Consider the following 15641-nt stretch of genomic DNA (forward strand, 5'->3'; position numbering starts at 1 on the left):
CATTTAACAATTGTGGCAAGAAAGATCATAAAGTGGGACAAATTTCACTTAACAACTGTATTTGCTTAGCAACAGACATCGTGGCCTCAGTTAGGAGTCATAAGTTGAGGACTATCTCTAACTATATTCTATATACAATAAAACAGGAATATATTTCCTCCAATCACTTTTTAAAAATATTCCAAGAAAAGTATAATACATAAAGCATAATATAATAAAATAGACAATATTAGAAAGGCAGGCCATACCATCAATCTTAAATATAACATGAATGAATTGATGACCAGTAAAGCCAATAAAGCATCAGTGCTGTGCTGCTAAATATCCTCATCCCTATTAAGAAATGACCTGATGAATTTTATATCAACTGTACTTTTTAAGCCATTTTCAAAAACAGCTCCAGGTAGAATCCCAAAGGTGCTTTTTTCAGGAAACATCTGGACTTTCTTGTTTTTTCTTTTGAAGATGTTTCGCTTCTCATCCAAGAAGCTTCTTCAGCTCTGACAGGATAGTGGGGAATAGAAGGATTTATATTTATATTCCTTGTAGACAGCTGGTAATTTTAGAGAATTGTTGAAGCCACTGGGAGGTTTATCTGTGTCCTCAGAGTCACCTGAGTAGTGCTCCTGGTTCCTGTAGTCTGCAATTTTTCTGGAAATCAATTCCTATTCCTATCCTCATTCAAAGGGTGTTCATCCTAAATTGTATAGCTAAAAGTCGGTAGAGATTCTCAGTTGAGCTGAAGAAGCTTCTTGGATGAGAAGCAAAACATTCTTAAAAGAAAAAACAAGAAAGTCCAGTTGCCTCCTGAAAAAAGCATCTTTGGGACAACCATGACCTCGATGACTGAGAATCTCTACAGACTCCATGTAGAATGTCTTACAATAGTCTGGTTGTTTGTTTGTTTGTTTTATATGCCATCCCTCTCATTAATAAGGTGACTCTGGGCAGCATATGATAAGGATACAAATTTCTATGGTAACAACACTGACTTCACTTGCATCGGCCTTCACCTACTGCTTGAACAGGAGCTGGGAACCCAAGATAACGCCCAAGTAATAGACCTGCTCCTTCAGGGGACGGCGACTCTGTCCAGAATTAACCTTGGAATTGGAGTAAAGCCAAAGGTGACTCTCCTCCTATGAAAACATGCCCATCTTGCTGGAATTCATATTAAACCTTTTTTATGTCATCTAATTCACCTGTTTCTAAAATTAGTACATCCACAACATTTCCTGCTTTGAGTGGCAATATACATTGACTATCACTGGAACATTAATGATACTTCATCTCAAACTGAATAACTTCCTCCAGTAGTTTTATGAAGATTTACAATAAGATTCAATGTCCCGCCTCAGTAATCACTGAGAACTGGCTATTTCAGAACTACTGTAAACTGACACCAGATTGTCACAGCTGGCCCAGAAGGATGCCATCATAGTTACTAAACACTGCAGAGAGGTTTAATATGACCAGAAAGAATTTCCATCCAGATCCCACTGTAAGTCATTTTGTGCGATTTCACTCTGATGCCAAGATCTGGATCTCATCTAGAAGGGATTTGGATTATCTAATTCATTTGACATTCTCTGTTGCTGAAGCCTAACATTTCCAAACCTTCCCACAACCAAAAAAAAAAAGAAAGAAAATGAGTTGGAAGTTGTCCAGTGTAGCTGGATCTAGAGAAAGCCTTTTTAGAGCAGATAGACCATGCCTCTTTGGAGGCATGGTGTATCTGCCATTTATTAATTTATTTATTAATTTTAATTCCCAGATGCAATTCAAGTTACTGGTTATCATCTTGAAAACTCTACTTTACCTAAAGGACTATCTTTCTCCAATGGCATCTGCCTGTCCACCAGAGCAGATAGTATGGGCATGCTCCAGATCCCTTCCCATAACATTGCTATCTTGTGGTCATTGGAACTGTCACTTCTCCATTGTAATCCTGCTGCGTAAAACATCTTCCCCTCAGAGATCTGACAAGCCCCATTCTTTTAACCTTCAAAAGAAGTTTAAAGTCATGGTTCTTCCCCCAAGTATCATGTTAGGGTGAGATCCGAAAAGATAAGACTATAATGATATTCTCATCTTATAATGATAACGAATATAATAATATAATTGCATTTGGAAAATATAGTTATGCATCAGATTTTTCTGGTTTGGGTTATATTGTTTCTTTAGTTTCTTTATTGCTGTATATATTTTTTACTTTTCAATTGTAAGCTGCCCAACATTTGCTTTAAGATGGGCAACTACATGTAATCCCCGGGTTATGAGTGTTCCCTTAGCGAACGTTTGAAGTTACATGATCAGCATCCCCTAGTGTTTATGAACAAGTCCTGAAAGTACAAATCTTGCAGCACCACAGAAGTTGTTCGCCCTTACAAACAATTGCAGAGGCTCTGCAACATTCATCCACACTTTGCCAGGCAAAATGGAGGTGCGGAGGTGTGGGCCAACCCCTCCGACGCTCCATTTAGGCCTGCACAGGCCTCACCTTGCACATTGCAGACTAAAATGGGTTCGGGGGCAGGCACGCCCCTCTGACATTCCAGTTAGGCCTGCGCAGGCCTCACTTGCCACATTACTCATTTTACGGAAAACTACCAGGCGAGGCCTGCTAAAAAGAATGTCAGAGGGACGCGCATGGCTGAGAGGCTGGAAAAAAGACAGCTTGCTAGATTTTCACATGGTAAGTGACCCGGTGTAGCAGGTTGGGGGGGAGAAGCAATTGTGCAGAGCATGAGGTATTTCAGTGGGTCGGGGAGGCCTTGGGTGATCTTAAGTAGGTTTAAGTATTAAGTATTCCATCACTAGGCCCCCCCCTGGCCTTCCCCCCCAAAATACCTCATGTGCACTTAATGAGCCACGCATTTGATTAGCAAATGTGTGGACGAAAGGAGGGAGTCATCGCGTTCAAGTACGAGATTCACTCCTACGAATCCTCAGGTTATGAATGGAATGGGCAGGCTCCATTACATTCGTAACTCAAGGAATACCTGTACATACAAATGTTTTAAATAAATAAAATCGTGTTTTATTGTACAGTACCATATACTGTACTCTCAGATGTAGATATGCGGCTCTGTTCAATCACATTCACTCTTTGTTTTCTGCCACTATCACTCTTAAGTATCGAGTTCCTAAGTCATCTAAAGATCTTCCCAAATTCTGCATCAGATCAGGCCTGCACATTCATCTATCACCAAATCTAAGCATTATATATGACCTAGCATTAGCAACATTTGAAACCAAAGGACTCAGCAATCTAGCCACCTGAACTCAGGAAATAGCCAGATTGCCCAGAACCGGAAAACAGTACTGATTTGCCATTCTCCTTTTCCTGAAATGGCCTGCTCAATGCTTCCTACAGCAATTTCTTCAACTTGCAGTTGTGGCTATACGATCCTCCATATCCCAACTGCATTTCCCCAGGTACCCCATTTCCCCAATTGAACAGTTGTTGACCACTTCACACCATATACAGGTAGTCTGCAACTTACAACCACAATTGAGACCAAAATTTATGTTGCTAAGTGAAAATTTTCTTAAGTGAATTTTGCACCATTTTATAACTTTTCTTGTCAGTGAATCTCTGCAGTTTTTAAATTAGTAACATGGTTGTTAAGTGAATCTGGCTTCCCCATTGACTTTGTTTGTCAAAAGGTTGCAAAAGGGGATCACATGACTCCTGAACATTGCAACCACCATAAATGTGAGTCACTTGACAAGCATCTGAATGTAAATCATGTGAGCATGGGGATGCTGCATAAGTGTGAAAAATGGTCATGTCACTTTTCAGTGCCTTTGTAACTTCAAATGGTCACTAAATTAACTGTTGTAAGTTGAGGACTATCTTTACTCCAGTGGGACAGAAGTCTGGAATTGTATTCCTCCTGTCACCAATACATTCACCCATTCAGATCTCTCCCATCAGGGCCCTAACTGAATGGGGTCTTTTTCTGTACTCTCACTGTGATGGAGCAGTGTTTCTCAGTTCCTGCCTTTCATCATAGCTCTTCCCTTTCAGTCTTGCAAGGGTGTGTTTATCATATTTTTTTCTATTTGATTTCAACTGCCACTCATACTACCTTGAGACCACAGTGGGATTGACCTGGCTAGGAGTACTTCTCACATGCCACTGAGCTTCTGATTGGCCTTATGGGTTTTTAAGTGTTCTCTTCTTATAGAAATTAAGATATATGACCTTGAAAGAAATATGCAAGCACCTTTACCTAGATAAAGGAGTTTGAAGCAATCTTTAAGCCCTAGGAAACAAGACAACATTCACAAATGTCTATTGTAAGGCAGAGGAGAAGCAAGTGCAGCACAATGAAATGTTCAGGTTTCTATTATTATAGCCTATCTCAATAAGGTGTTGTTTTGGTCTTTCATGGAATTGATTTTCTGATCTGATCTGGGTCTGAAACCCTGAACTCCTCCAGTACTAGCTCCACAAGATTCTTCTTACTGCTGCCATTACTCAGGGCCCTTTCCTAGCATATCTTCTGGTCTTCTACTTTCTGGCAAAGCAGTGTCCACATATTTTCTATTACCCAACCGCACAATGTTTGATGGCAGCCCTCACATTGGTGGTTTGTTCCCAGCAGCTACAGCAACCCAGGAAGCAGCAGTTTCCACCACTACTTTTGCTCCACCGTTTCCACTACTACATGGCAACAACTATGCAACATCCCTTTGCATCTCCAGGTCAGTCTTTCACTCTTTCTCCATCTTTTCCTTTCATCCTCTTTACTTTTTCTTCTCATCACCACTCATTTAGCATCATTTACTAATTATTTGTCCTTAACTACTACTCATTCTGAAACCTTCACCTCCAAACCCTGTAATTCAAGAGTTTTACACAACACCTCCAAATATCTCAAAGTAAAAAAAGGGAAGGGAAGGGAAGGGAAGGGAAGGGAAGGGAAGGAAAGGAAAGGAAAGGAAAGGAAAGGAAAGGAAAGGAAAGGAAAGGAAAGGAAAGGAAAAAACACGTCCTCACTCCGCTGACACAGTGGTGAACCTCATAGGAAACCATCTTTAAAAAATTTAAATTAAAATAAAATTGGGGCAAATTAGACTGAAATTTCTTATATACCTGGTTTTGAAATGTTTCAAAACCAACCATGGCTTCTAGATATATTTTGAAAAAGGCAATCATATGTTGAATGTTTCTTGGATTTCTGCCAAAAGCTTGTTTTGAGTTTTTGTTCTGCTTCTGGTTTCAAATACTTATTTGCTTACATATAGTAGTTGCTATGGTAGTTCACAGTTTACTCAAGATAAGAGATAACAATCAAAGCATGCAAGCCAAAACAAAGACTTTGATATATGCTTGCCTGAATGGTTTGCTTTTAATAGACCACCTTAAAAGGTCAAAGTTGTCAGCCAGACGAGGGCAGAATTTATGGGGCAGGATTCACACAGATTTCATACAAATGTCATGCAAGAGCAAAAGAAGATGGGTCAGGGCTGACTGTTAAATTAAGATGCAGCCAGTTGCCACTGTTCAAGAGATTTACTCCTGTGCTTGGCTAGGAGCTTCATAAAATGTCTCTGCTCTGCTGTTTTCAGTACCTGATGGGTGCAGGGGCAAGGAGTCTTACATTATCCTCAACTGACTGCTCCAGCTGTTAAGATAGTGCCTATTTTTGATCAGCTTCATTTTAGCTTGGTATCTCCTGACACTGGCATTTGATAGGTTCAGCTGGATTCCTGGATCTGGGCAATGACAGTGTTGTGTCTGCGCCCCCCCAAGCCGGCCCTGCTGCCAGAAAGTGACTCGGAGCCGGGCCTGCTGCCAGAAAGTGACTTGGACAGTGAGGGGGAAGGGCCGTCAGGACTTACCTCGGGAGCACTGGCTTCCCTGGCTCAGCTCCAGGAGCCAGAAACAGGCCAGGTGAAAGAGATAAGAGATCCATCCCCTGACTCTTTCCCCCTCCAGGCCACGCCTGCAGACCCAGCTGACAGCAATCAGGCATGGTTGAATCCTAGGTTTCGTAGGCAGGAGAGGAGGGAACAACAGAAGCAAGAGTGGGGCAGGCCTAGGAAGTGCTGAGTCATGGAGCCATATCCCACAGGATATAAAAGGCAGCGAGAGCTGGTGTGTCTCTTTGTAACAGACAAATCCACTGATTGACTAGAGCTGAAGTTTTTTTGTTTTTTTGTTTTTTTTGTTTTATTTGCATTTATATCCCGCCCTTCTCCGAAGACTCAGGGCGGCTTACACTATGTTAAGCAATAGTCTTCATCTATTTGTATATTATATACAAAGTCAACTTATTGCCCCCAATCATCTGGGTCCTCATTTTACCTACCTTATAAAGGATGGAAGGCTGAGTCAACCTTGAGCCTGGTGGGACTTGAACCTGCAGTAATTGCAAGCACCTGCGTTAATAACAGACTCTTAGCAGTCTGAGCCACCAGAGGTCCTTTTGTGGCTCACCAGTGTCGTGGAAGATAACGAGGGCTGTTGGCAGACAATGGCTCTTTTGCCGCCAGAGCTGATAGTGCCGCCTAATTAAGCCATCATTCGGATGGAGGCAGAGGAGGGCAGAACAGACAGTTTTTATACTTTAGAGTCATACTAGCCTTTTGAATTTGTTCATTTGTCTCAAAATAACATATATGTTGTTGTCAGGGTAAAAAAATGCAACTCTTTGTCCTAGTATGATCTGTCAGGATCTGTCAGGATGCGGCAAAGTAAGGTTATTGTTTGGGTGCAAGTCAGTTCTGGAGTATACATGTTGTACCAGTGAATATTATATCTGAATATTGGTGCTAAAATTTAATTTCACTTTTAAAATATTTTATTTTTAGAGTATTAATCCACCTCTCCCACCACCGCCACCACCTGTCTTATCTGCTACAATAATTGCCCCTAATTCTACGTGCCTGTCTTCGGGGTCAGTTCAGAAGTCAACATCTGCATTGACTGAGCAAATATCACATTTGAGAGCTCAGACAAGACCAAGTGTGTAAGTGAAGCTAAAACTTATTGGCAATTAATGGAAAGGATAATTAAAAATTGCCAAAGTAATGAGTTGAAGTGTTTTTTAAAAACAATCTTGAAATTGTTTGACTTCTCATTTGGTGTCTTTAATTAGGAAAAAGCCACAAGACATGCTTGATTTTGATATATTGCAATTTTTTTTACCATCTCAGACTTATTACTGATAGTATTTAAGTAAAGTTTCCTTCACGTTAACATAATTTGGTGATTTCATGAATATCTCAGTATAATTTTCTTAATTAAAATATGGGAATGGTTTCCCATTAATTTTTTCCAAGATGATTTCTCACTTCCTAGAGATATTTTGTTGTGGCCTCTTTCTAAGCACTAATCAGCTCCAACTATGTTTAGCTGTCAGATCCCTAAAAGTGATACTGCCACTCAATTGGGAGAAGGGGGGGCCTTGGAGTCGATTTATTAGCATTGCCTGTGTCAACAGATATTTTAAAACCTATATCCTGGCCCAAAGTGCCCTGAGATCTCCTTACCTTTGGGGAATGTTTATGACGGCCCTGTGGGCTCTTTCGCTTAAAGGATAAGGGAGGATAGCAATGGGAATGCATGGTTATCCTGTTCTCAGGGCAGCTGGTAAAGAAAACATCTTCACACTTGCAGCTAAAATCTGCATTCTGGCTAAAGGGAGGGGTCTCTACTGCTTTAATCCTACTTGTCTTGCCTAAGGGTATTCAGATGTTGCTTTGAATCCATTGCTGTCACTTCTGCTCAATAAAAGATTCCTTTTGAAATACTCCATTTCAAGAGTTTTCACTTTCTTAAGTTAGAGGGAGAGGCAATCCTTACATTAGCTTTTTAAGATCAGACAAGGTCACTTAAGTGCTGCCATCTAATCAGGCAACAGTATCCCATAGTTTTGTAAATTGTATTCTATAAAAAAAGAAGAGTTAAAGAAATCTATGAGAACACTAAATTGTGAAGTGGTATAAGCAACAGCAAATTGCTGGTTAGTATTAGAAATGATGCATATTCTCAGTAAATTTATATAAAATTTCAATGAAGATCAGTTTTTTATTATTATACATTTTGGCTTGATTACCATACTCAAAATTTGCAGATTATTGTACATGCCTTCTTTCCCTTGCATTTATAGATGGTTTTATCTAAGACCATTTATAGATAAAAGCCTCTCTTAAAAAAACCCCAAAAAAGTACTTCGATAGTGCCTGAAATAAAGGCAGCACTTCTTTTTGCTTGTAACTTAGTTAACCAGCGGTGAGTAGCTGTTCAAACAAGTTTTTGAGATATGTAATTAGGAAAAGGTATAACAATTGTGATTAAAGTTACTAACTGTCACTATTTATTGGACATATGAAATAGTAAAATCTTAGGAAATTCCTTGGGAGGGATAAGCAGTTTTGGACAGAACATTTTAGATATCTCTTGTTGATTATAATTTATGTGATTGAAATATCTCTAACTATATAGAGGAGCAACTTTTCAACTTGAACTAAACCAACACATTTTATTTTCAAGCAGAAATGATTCTATAAAACATGCAAATTGTAACATTTGAAATTAAAATAAAGACATAAAACAAACATATTTTGACTTTCTATTCCTTAACCTGCGGTTCATTAAGAATTATTCCTTTTCCAGGTATATTGCTATTTATCCATACACTCCTAGAAAAGAAGATGAACTGGAATTGAGAAAAGGTGAAATGTTTTTAGTGTTTGAGCGTTGTCAGGATGGCTGGTTTAAAGGAACTTCCATGCATACCAGCAAAATTGGTGTATTCCCTGGAAATTATGTAGCACCAGTTACAAGGTATGATGTTCAATAAGTTGTACTTCAACAAATTTCAGAAATAAAATGTTTTTAAAATTGGTATATAATGGGATAGAATGATCTATTTAACAAGAGGTGCATAATGTTTACATTATTTTTAATAGGCCAATGACAAGTGCTTCCCAAGCAAAAATACCTGTATCTACTGCTGGCCAGACAGGGCGAATAGTGACCATGGTCAATGCTTCCACTGCTGGAGGAACAGTGCAAAAATTTCAGGGAAATGGTGTGACAGTGTCTTCTGATACAATACCGACAGCTGTGGTCTCTGCTGCACACATACAAAAGAGTCCACAATCCAAGATCATTATGCATATGTCCAGTCAAATGACAGTAAATCAAGCTCGCAATGCAGTTAGAACAGGTAAAGTAATTTGTTTCTTGACACAGGCAATATACATATGAAGAATGCCCTGCAGCTTGATAAATCTTAAAATTTATATAGGAAGGAGGGTGCAGCAAATATATTGTACAGGTGGCCCTTGATTTACCAGTTTGCTGCAATATCCCAAAGTCATATGATCTTTTTTGTGAACTTCTGACAAACAAAATCAATGGGGAAACCAGATTCACTTAACAACCATATTACTAATTTAACAACTGCAGTGATTCATTTAACAAATGTGGCAAGAAAAGCTGTAAAATGGGGCAAAACTCACTTAACAACATGAATTTTGGACTCAATTGTGGTCGTAAGTTGAGGGCTACCTGTATCTGGTAATTGTGGAGATAATGTACAGATTTACTTGATGAACTTGGCTCAGTTATATTTCAAGGGTAACATTGCTTTTTTCATATATATATATATATATATATATACATATATATATATATATATATATATATATATATATATTTGTTTTCTGAGGTTTTCACGGGTGTTTGTATGTAGGTCTTTGGTTGTTCAGGTTTTCTCCCATGTAAAATTGGAAGTGTCTTGGCGACGTTTCGACGAAGTCTCATTCGTCATCTTCAGGCTTCAGCTTCGTGCTTCTGGGAGCAATGTGTAATCGCAGCTGTTTCTTCCTTTTAACTGCTAGTGGGGGTTTGAACTGATTGGGCGGGAGCTTGGCTGTGCTCTGATTGGATGGGGTTGTTTTTTTTGTGCTCTGATTGGCTGGGGGTGTGTCCTGTTTGGGTGGGGCCTTGGTTGTGCTCAGTTTAGTCTGTGTTGCAGGGGGATTTGAGCTAGTGAGCTGCCTAGCTGTTGTTTGTCTTTGTGGTCGTGCTACATCTTCATAGTGGGTCTGCTGCATGTATGGATTGGAGGGGTTTGAAATGGCTAATGTTGCAGCTGCGGTCTGGCTTTTGGTCCTTGGTCATGCTTCCTGATCAGTGTGGGTTTGGGTCTGCTTTCTGGGTGGATGTGTGGTGGTGACATCCTGTGTGGACCTCATGAGTGTGGGTCTGGTGTCATTCCTCGTGTTAAGGACTCATTTGTCAATAAGGGCGGGTTTCCAAATGGCTGGTAGGCGGGAGGTATCATCTCGTTTGTTCATGTTGTGTGGGCGTTTTTCTATCTCGATGGCTTCTCTGATTATTCTGTTGTTAAAGTGTTCAGTTTTGGCGATAGTTCTGGTCTTTTTAAAAAGGAAGAAACAGCTGCAATCACACATTGCTCCCAGAAGCACGAAGCTGAAGCTTGAAGATGACGAATGAGACTTCGTCGAAACGTCACCAAGACACTTCCAATTTTACGCGGGAGAAAACCCGAATAACCAAAGACCTACATACAAACACCCGCGAAAACCTCAGAATATATATATATTGTTGGTCTTAGAAGAGTGGAATATAAATATATGGCTAATATGTCACAATCTTAAAATATATTCTTTTGCATTATCTGAACTATTTCCCCTTGTCATTACAGTTGCAATTCATAGCCAAGAAAGACCGACAGCCACTGTAACACCAATTCAGACTCAGAATTCAGCATGCCTTATTCCTGCTGCTGTAATTATTCCACACCATTCTGTTGCCTCCCAACAGCTACAACCTCAATTTTCAAATGCTGCTGCTTATATCACAGCTGTAAATATCAACCGAGCAAATGTCCCATTGGCTTGCACAACTTCTTCATTAAACTCTTCTAGCACTTCTGTATCAATAGAGGGAGATTCAAGTGGAAAAATTGTGACTGTTCATACGGGAGCTCCAGCTTCCCCAGAAAATACATTGACTGCTGGAGGTACTCCTACTATGAGTAAAACAGAGAGAGATGGAAAGGTAGGCATAATATTTTTGTTCTTTATGATCTCTTTGTTGACCTTGAAAACCCAAACAGGTCTAAATCTAGTTAATGTTTGAATGGGAAACCATGAGAAATTTTTCATTGTAATATTTCCATATTTTTTATCAAAAATGTCTTGGACATCTACGAAATCATTAGGAATCCAGTTCAGTGCAGGTACTTACATCCTCTGCAGAATCCTTCAATCTTCTCACAGGAGAATCCTCTGTTAATTACTTCTCTATTAATCTTAGACAAAATAATTGCCATTATTTTTAACTATTTTTGATTAGGTAAAATATTACCATTTGAAACCATGTCTTTGGTATTACATAATGGCACATTCAAAATTTATTAATAGTAAACCTATATAGTAATCAGATATATGTTCCCTAGTCAGTTGTAATTTCTAAATTTGCTAAAATATAATGTTAACTTTTCTAGAGAATCTTATAGATTATAGTGGCTTCTTTTAATAGTCACATTTTATTTTCAAAGTATTGCAGATGTAAGATGGCTGTTGATTGATCATTATTGGAATATATATTTCAGTGTTTTGTAATTAACCCAAGTTGTAAACAAAAAAGATATGCATGCTTTAATATTTTTTCCTATTTCTGTATGCAATATGTCTTAACAGATAGCACTTTTGTTCCCTGAAGCAATGATGCCACTAACTTTGTTATGCTGTTTTAAACATTTTAGGACAGGAATGTCAAACTCAAGGCCCGCAGGCCGCATTCGGCCCACACGGGCATCCTGGAAACTGTAATGGGCTGGCCCGCATCACTTTGGCCCAGACCACGTCTTCTTAGCATGTGTGTATGTGCACAGGAGGAGGCGAGCGCGCACGTACACACCAGCGAGTGCAGGGCAACATGTGCAGGGTACTTGTCCAGCTGTTCTGCAGCTTCTGGATCAGCTCATCCTTCTGATCCAGCTCCAGCTCATCGATGAGCACATCTTGCTGCAGGAGCTCTCTTGTCTTTTCGTGCAAGGCATATTGTAAATCCCGCAGCATCCCGATCCTCAACCTCCACCTCTTTCTCTTCCACCATCACCTCCTCCTCCTCCCTGGAAGTGGCAGCACTTCTCACTTTCCCTCTTTCTTTCCTCCTGCCCCACCCAATGGAGACTCCTGGATTCCCACCCCAACGCTGCCCAGTCCCCACAGGCACCACCCACTTGAGCAATGCCAAGCTAATCACAGCCCCAGTCCATGCCCAGTCAGCTGTGACTACCCTGGCCACGCCCCCTCCTTCCAGGCCCCCGGAGGACAACCACAATGCTGATATGGCCCTCAATGAAATCAATTTTGATACCCCTGTTTTAGGAGATCTTTTATATGTATGATAAGTGCACTAGCAATGCTTTTTCAATAATAAAGTGACACTCAAATACAACATCAGTTGAAGAGAAAACCAGAAAAGTTCAGGATAATGTTTTAATAATTTCATTGAAGTTTAAAAATAGAAAAAAAAACCTAATACAAATTAAGAAAAATACCAAAAAAGAAAAGGTAGAGAGAAAAATATGTAAAAGGAAAAATATATAAATAAATGACTTCCCTCTTCATCAAGAAATGTAAAAACAATTTTAGTAACTTGTTACCTTCTCCAACATTTCAATCTATTTATTTATTTATGTTTCATATTTTTATACTGCCCTATCTCCCTAGGGACTCAGGGCAGTTAACAACCAGATAAAAATATACATATAAATACAAATAAAAACATCCATTAAAAAACTTATTATAATTGGCCGAATAATTAAAATGATGATAATAAAAATAATAAAATCCCCATTAAAACCAATTCGAATTTAAAATCTAGTCCAGTCCTGCGCAAATAAATAGATGTGTCTTAAGCTCGCGGCGAAAAGTCCGGAGGTCAGGAAGTTGGCGAAGTCCTGGGGGAAGCTCGTTCCAGAGGGTGGGAGCCCCCACAGAGAAGGCCCTTCCCCTGGGTGTCGCCAGCCGGCACTGTTTGGCCGACGGCACCCTGAGGAGTCCCTCTCTGTGAGAGCGCACGGGTCGGTGAGAGGTATCCGGTAGCAGCAGGCGGTCCCGTAAATATCCCGGCCCTATGCCATGGAGCGCTTTGAAGATAGTCACCAAAACCTTGAAGCGCACCCGGAAGACCACAGGTAGCCAGTGCAGTCTGCGCAGGAGAGGTGTCACATGGGAGCCACGAGGGGCTCCCTCTATCACCCGCGCAGCCGCATTCTGAACTAACTGGAGCCTCCGGGTGCTCCTCAAGGGGAGCCCCATGTAGAGAGCATTGCAGTAGTCCAGACGAGACTTCACGAGAGCGTGAGTGACTGTGCATAGGGCATCCCGGTCTAGAAAGAAATCTAAGATTTCTTCATCGTATATCTCATCTTATATCTATTAGCAAATAATAAAGCCTCATCATTCAATCTTAATCAGAAAAAAGCAGTTAAAACCCACCAAAAATAACTATCTGTATTTTAATCTTAAATAAGTGAATCTATGTCATATTCTTTTCATTTACTTTACACAGTAATATCATTTTGTCTAAAAATACAAAAGGTTCTCATATCTTAAATCTTTAAAGTCTCATCATTCAATTAGAAAAGATTCCATGAAAAGCTATCAGAAACAATAACATTAGAATTTAATCCTATCAAATAAGGTATCACAATTAAATTAATTTAAGTAAATTAATATTCTAAATACCCTTATCTCCAGATAACAATGTTTTTCTTTAAATCTTAAACTTACAGGAAACTTCTTTCGTTGAAAATTTCCCCATGTAATAAAATTTGTTCTCTGAAGGTTCTTAATATCAAAAAAAGCCATTTACAAGCTATTTACAGTGAAATTGAAAGGCTCCAATAACTCTCCTGGAATTCCCAGAAAATGGGGCCTTTAACTCACTTGGAGGCTTGGACAAGTCTTCATGGCCTTGCAAAAGGCCAATAGAGTTGGGGTCATCCTGATAGCTGAAGGGAGAGGCAGGGGCTACAGCAGAGAAGGCATGTCTTCTGGCTCCTACCAACCAGCATTCTTGGCTGACAGGACCCACAGCACGCTTGACTGAATTGGATGGCTAAAAACAACTGGAAGAAAATAGTCACTTAGATAACTCTGCCCCAAGCCATGTAGGGCTTTAAAGGTGATAACCGACACCGTGGATTGTACCCAGAGACATACTGGCAACCATGCAGCTCATGAAGCAGTGACGTTATATGTGTCAAATATTCAACAATCTTTACTACCCATGCAGACATATTCTGCACCAGTTGAAGCTTATGAATTTTCTTCAAGGGCAGCCCTATGTAGAGCACATTGCAGTAGTCCAGATGAAAGGTCACAGGGCCATGTGTAAGCAAATTTAGGGCCTCTTAGAAACCAAGGTATAAATTCTTGATCCTGTCAGCCAAGAATTTGCTGTACCATGTGATACATTGTATATATGGGAACCATTCTTGCTTAAATTAGATTAAAATTATGATGTGAATATATACTGTTAATTTTTACATTGCCACGTATTCCCCAAATTTAAGCTTCCATATCTTGGTGGCTTTATTTTATTTTTAATCTGTATTACAGATTTTAATTTTTTTCATTAACATTTAGTATTAATTTATGTGTTTATACATACATTAATGTATGTATAAAATAAAACTTAAGCTCTGGGTTGCACAAATGCTTTTGTATTTAAGTAAAAATTATCCCCTTAGAAATAATAAAAAACAAAAGTCTTCAATAAATGTAAAATAATTTGTGAAAATTATAACCTCACTTCCCTTACAGGATAATCCTAAAGATTGCAGGTAATTTATATGGTTTATAGCTGTTAGTAGTACACTGAGATTAATTTTGTGGGGGAAAAAATCCCAAATGGTTCCACTGTATTACACTACCACTCCACATGCTTTGTTGTCCCGATGTATGTGAAGCATTATAAATTTATATTTTATTTACTTATTAAATGTATATGCTGCCAATCGTACTGTTGAAGATACCCTCAGTGGCTTTAAATACAATGCTAATTACTTGATTACCAAATGTAAGATTCCACATTCATATTTCCTTTTTTTAAAATCTCTTAAAGAAAGAAAAAAAGGGGTTACTGAAGTTACTTTCAGGAGCATCTACTAAGCGTAAACTTAGAGCATCACCACCATCATCCCCAACTCTCGAAGTTGAGCTGGCAACTACAGAACTCTCCCTTCAGGGTGCTGTAGGGCCAGAAATTCCATCAATTTCTGGTCAGGGAAGAGCAGACACTTGCCCCATGGACAGTGAATCATCTACAATTGTGCTGGAGAGTACTCACAGCAAAACAAGTTCTTTGGATTCTAATATACCTGTAGTTCCTCCTCCAAGGCAACCATGCTCATCATTGGCTCTAGTGTCAAATGAATCCAGATCTGTAATCTATGAACGGTAAGTCATTTTTCTGGATAAGATTGTGTTTTTTCTTACATTTCATCAAGAAATGCTAACTATAAAACAATTATGGAAGAAATTTTCTATTCTTCTTGAATTGTATTCTGTTTGAAATGTTCATTTATTTCTAATAAACACGCCGTTGTTTCTATTGCTTGTTGGACAGTGAT

At 39.3% G+C, this 15641-nt stretch overlaps 1 protein-coding gene across 4 annotated transcripts in view; it reads left to right on the forward strand.

Moving 5' to 3' along the window:
- Positions 1–15641, forward strand: part of SH3RF1 (SH3 domain containing ring finger 1) — a 121740-nt gene that overhangs the window by 101044 nt on the left and 5055 nt on the right. For all 4 annotated transcript variants that reach the window (XM_058192435.1, XM_058192433.1, XM_058192436.1 and 1 more), the window contains exons 7-11: positions 6826–6983; positions 8633–8803; positions 8929–9188; positions 10695–11050; positions 15134–15468. In XM_058192435.1, coding sequence (XP_058048418.1) covers positions 6826–6983; positions 8633–8803; positions 8929–9188; positions 10695–11050; positions 15134–15468 — 1280 coding nt within the window. The remainder of the gene's footprint in view (positions 1–6825; positions 6984–8632; positions 8804–8928; positions 9189–10694; positions 11051–15133; positions 15469–15641) is intronic.

This window comes from Ahaetulla prasina, chromosome 8 (assembly GCF_028640845.1).
Source record: "Ahaetulla prasina isolate Xishuangbanna chromosome 8, ASM2864084v1, whole genome shotgun sequence".
NCBI classification, from domain to species: domain Eukaryota; kingdom Metazoa; phylum Chordata; class Lepidosauria; order Squamata; family Colubridae; genus Ahaetulla; species Ahaetulla prasina.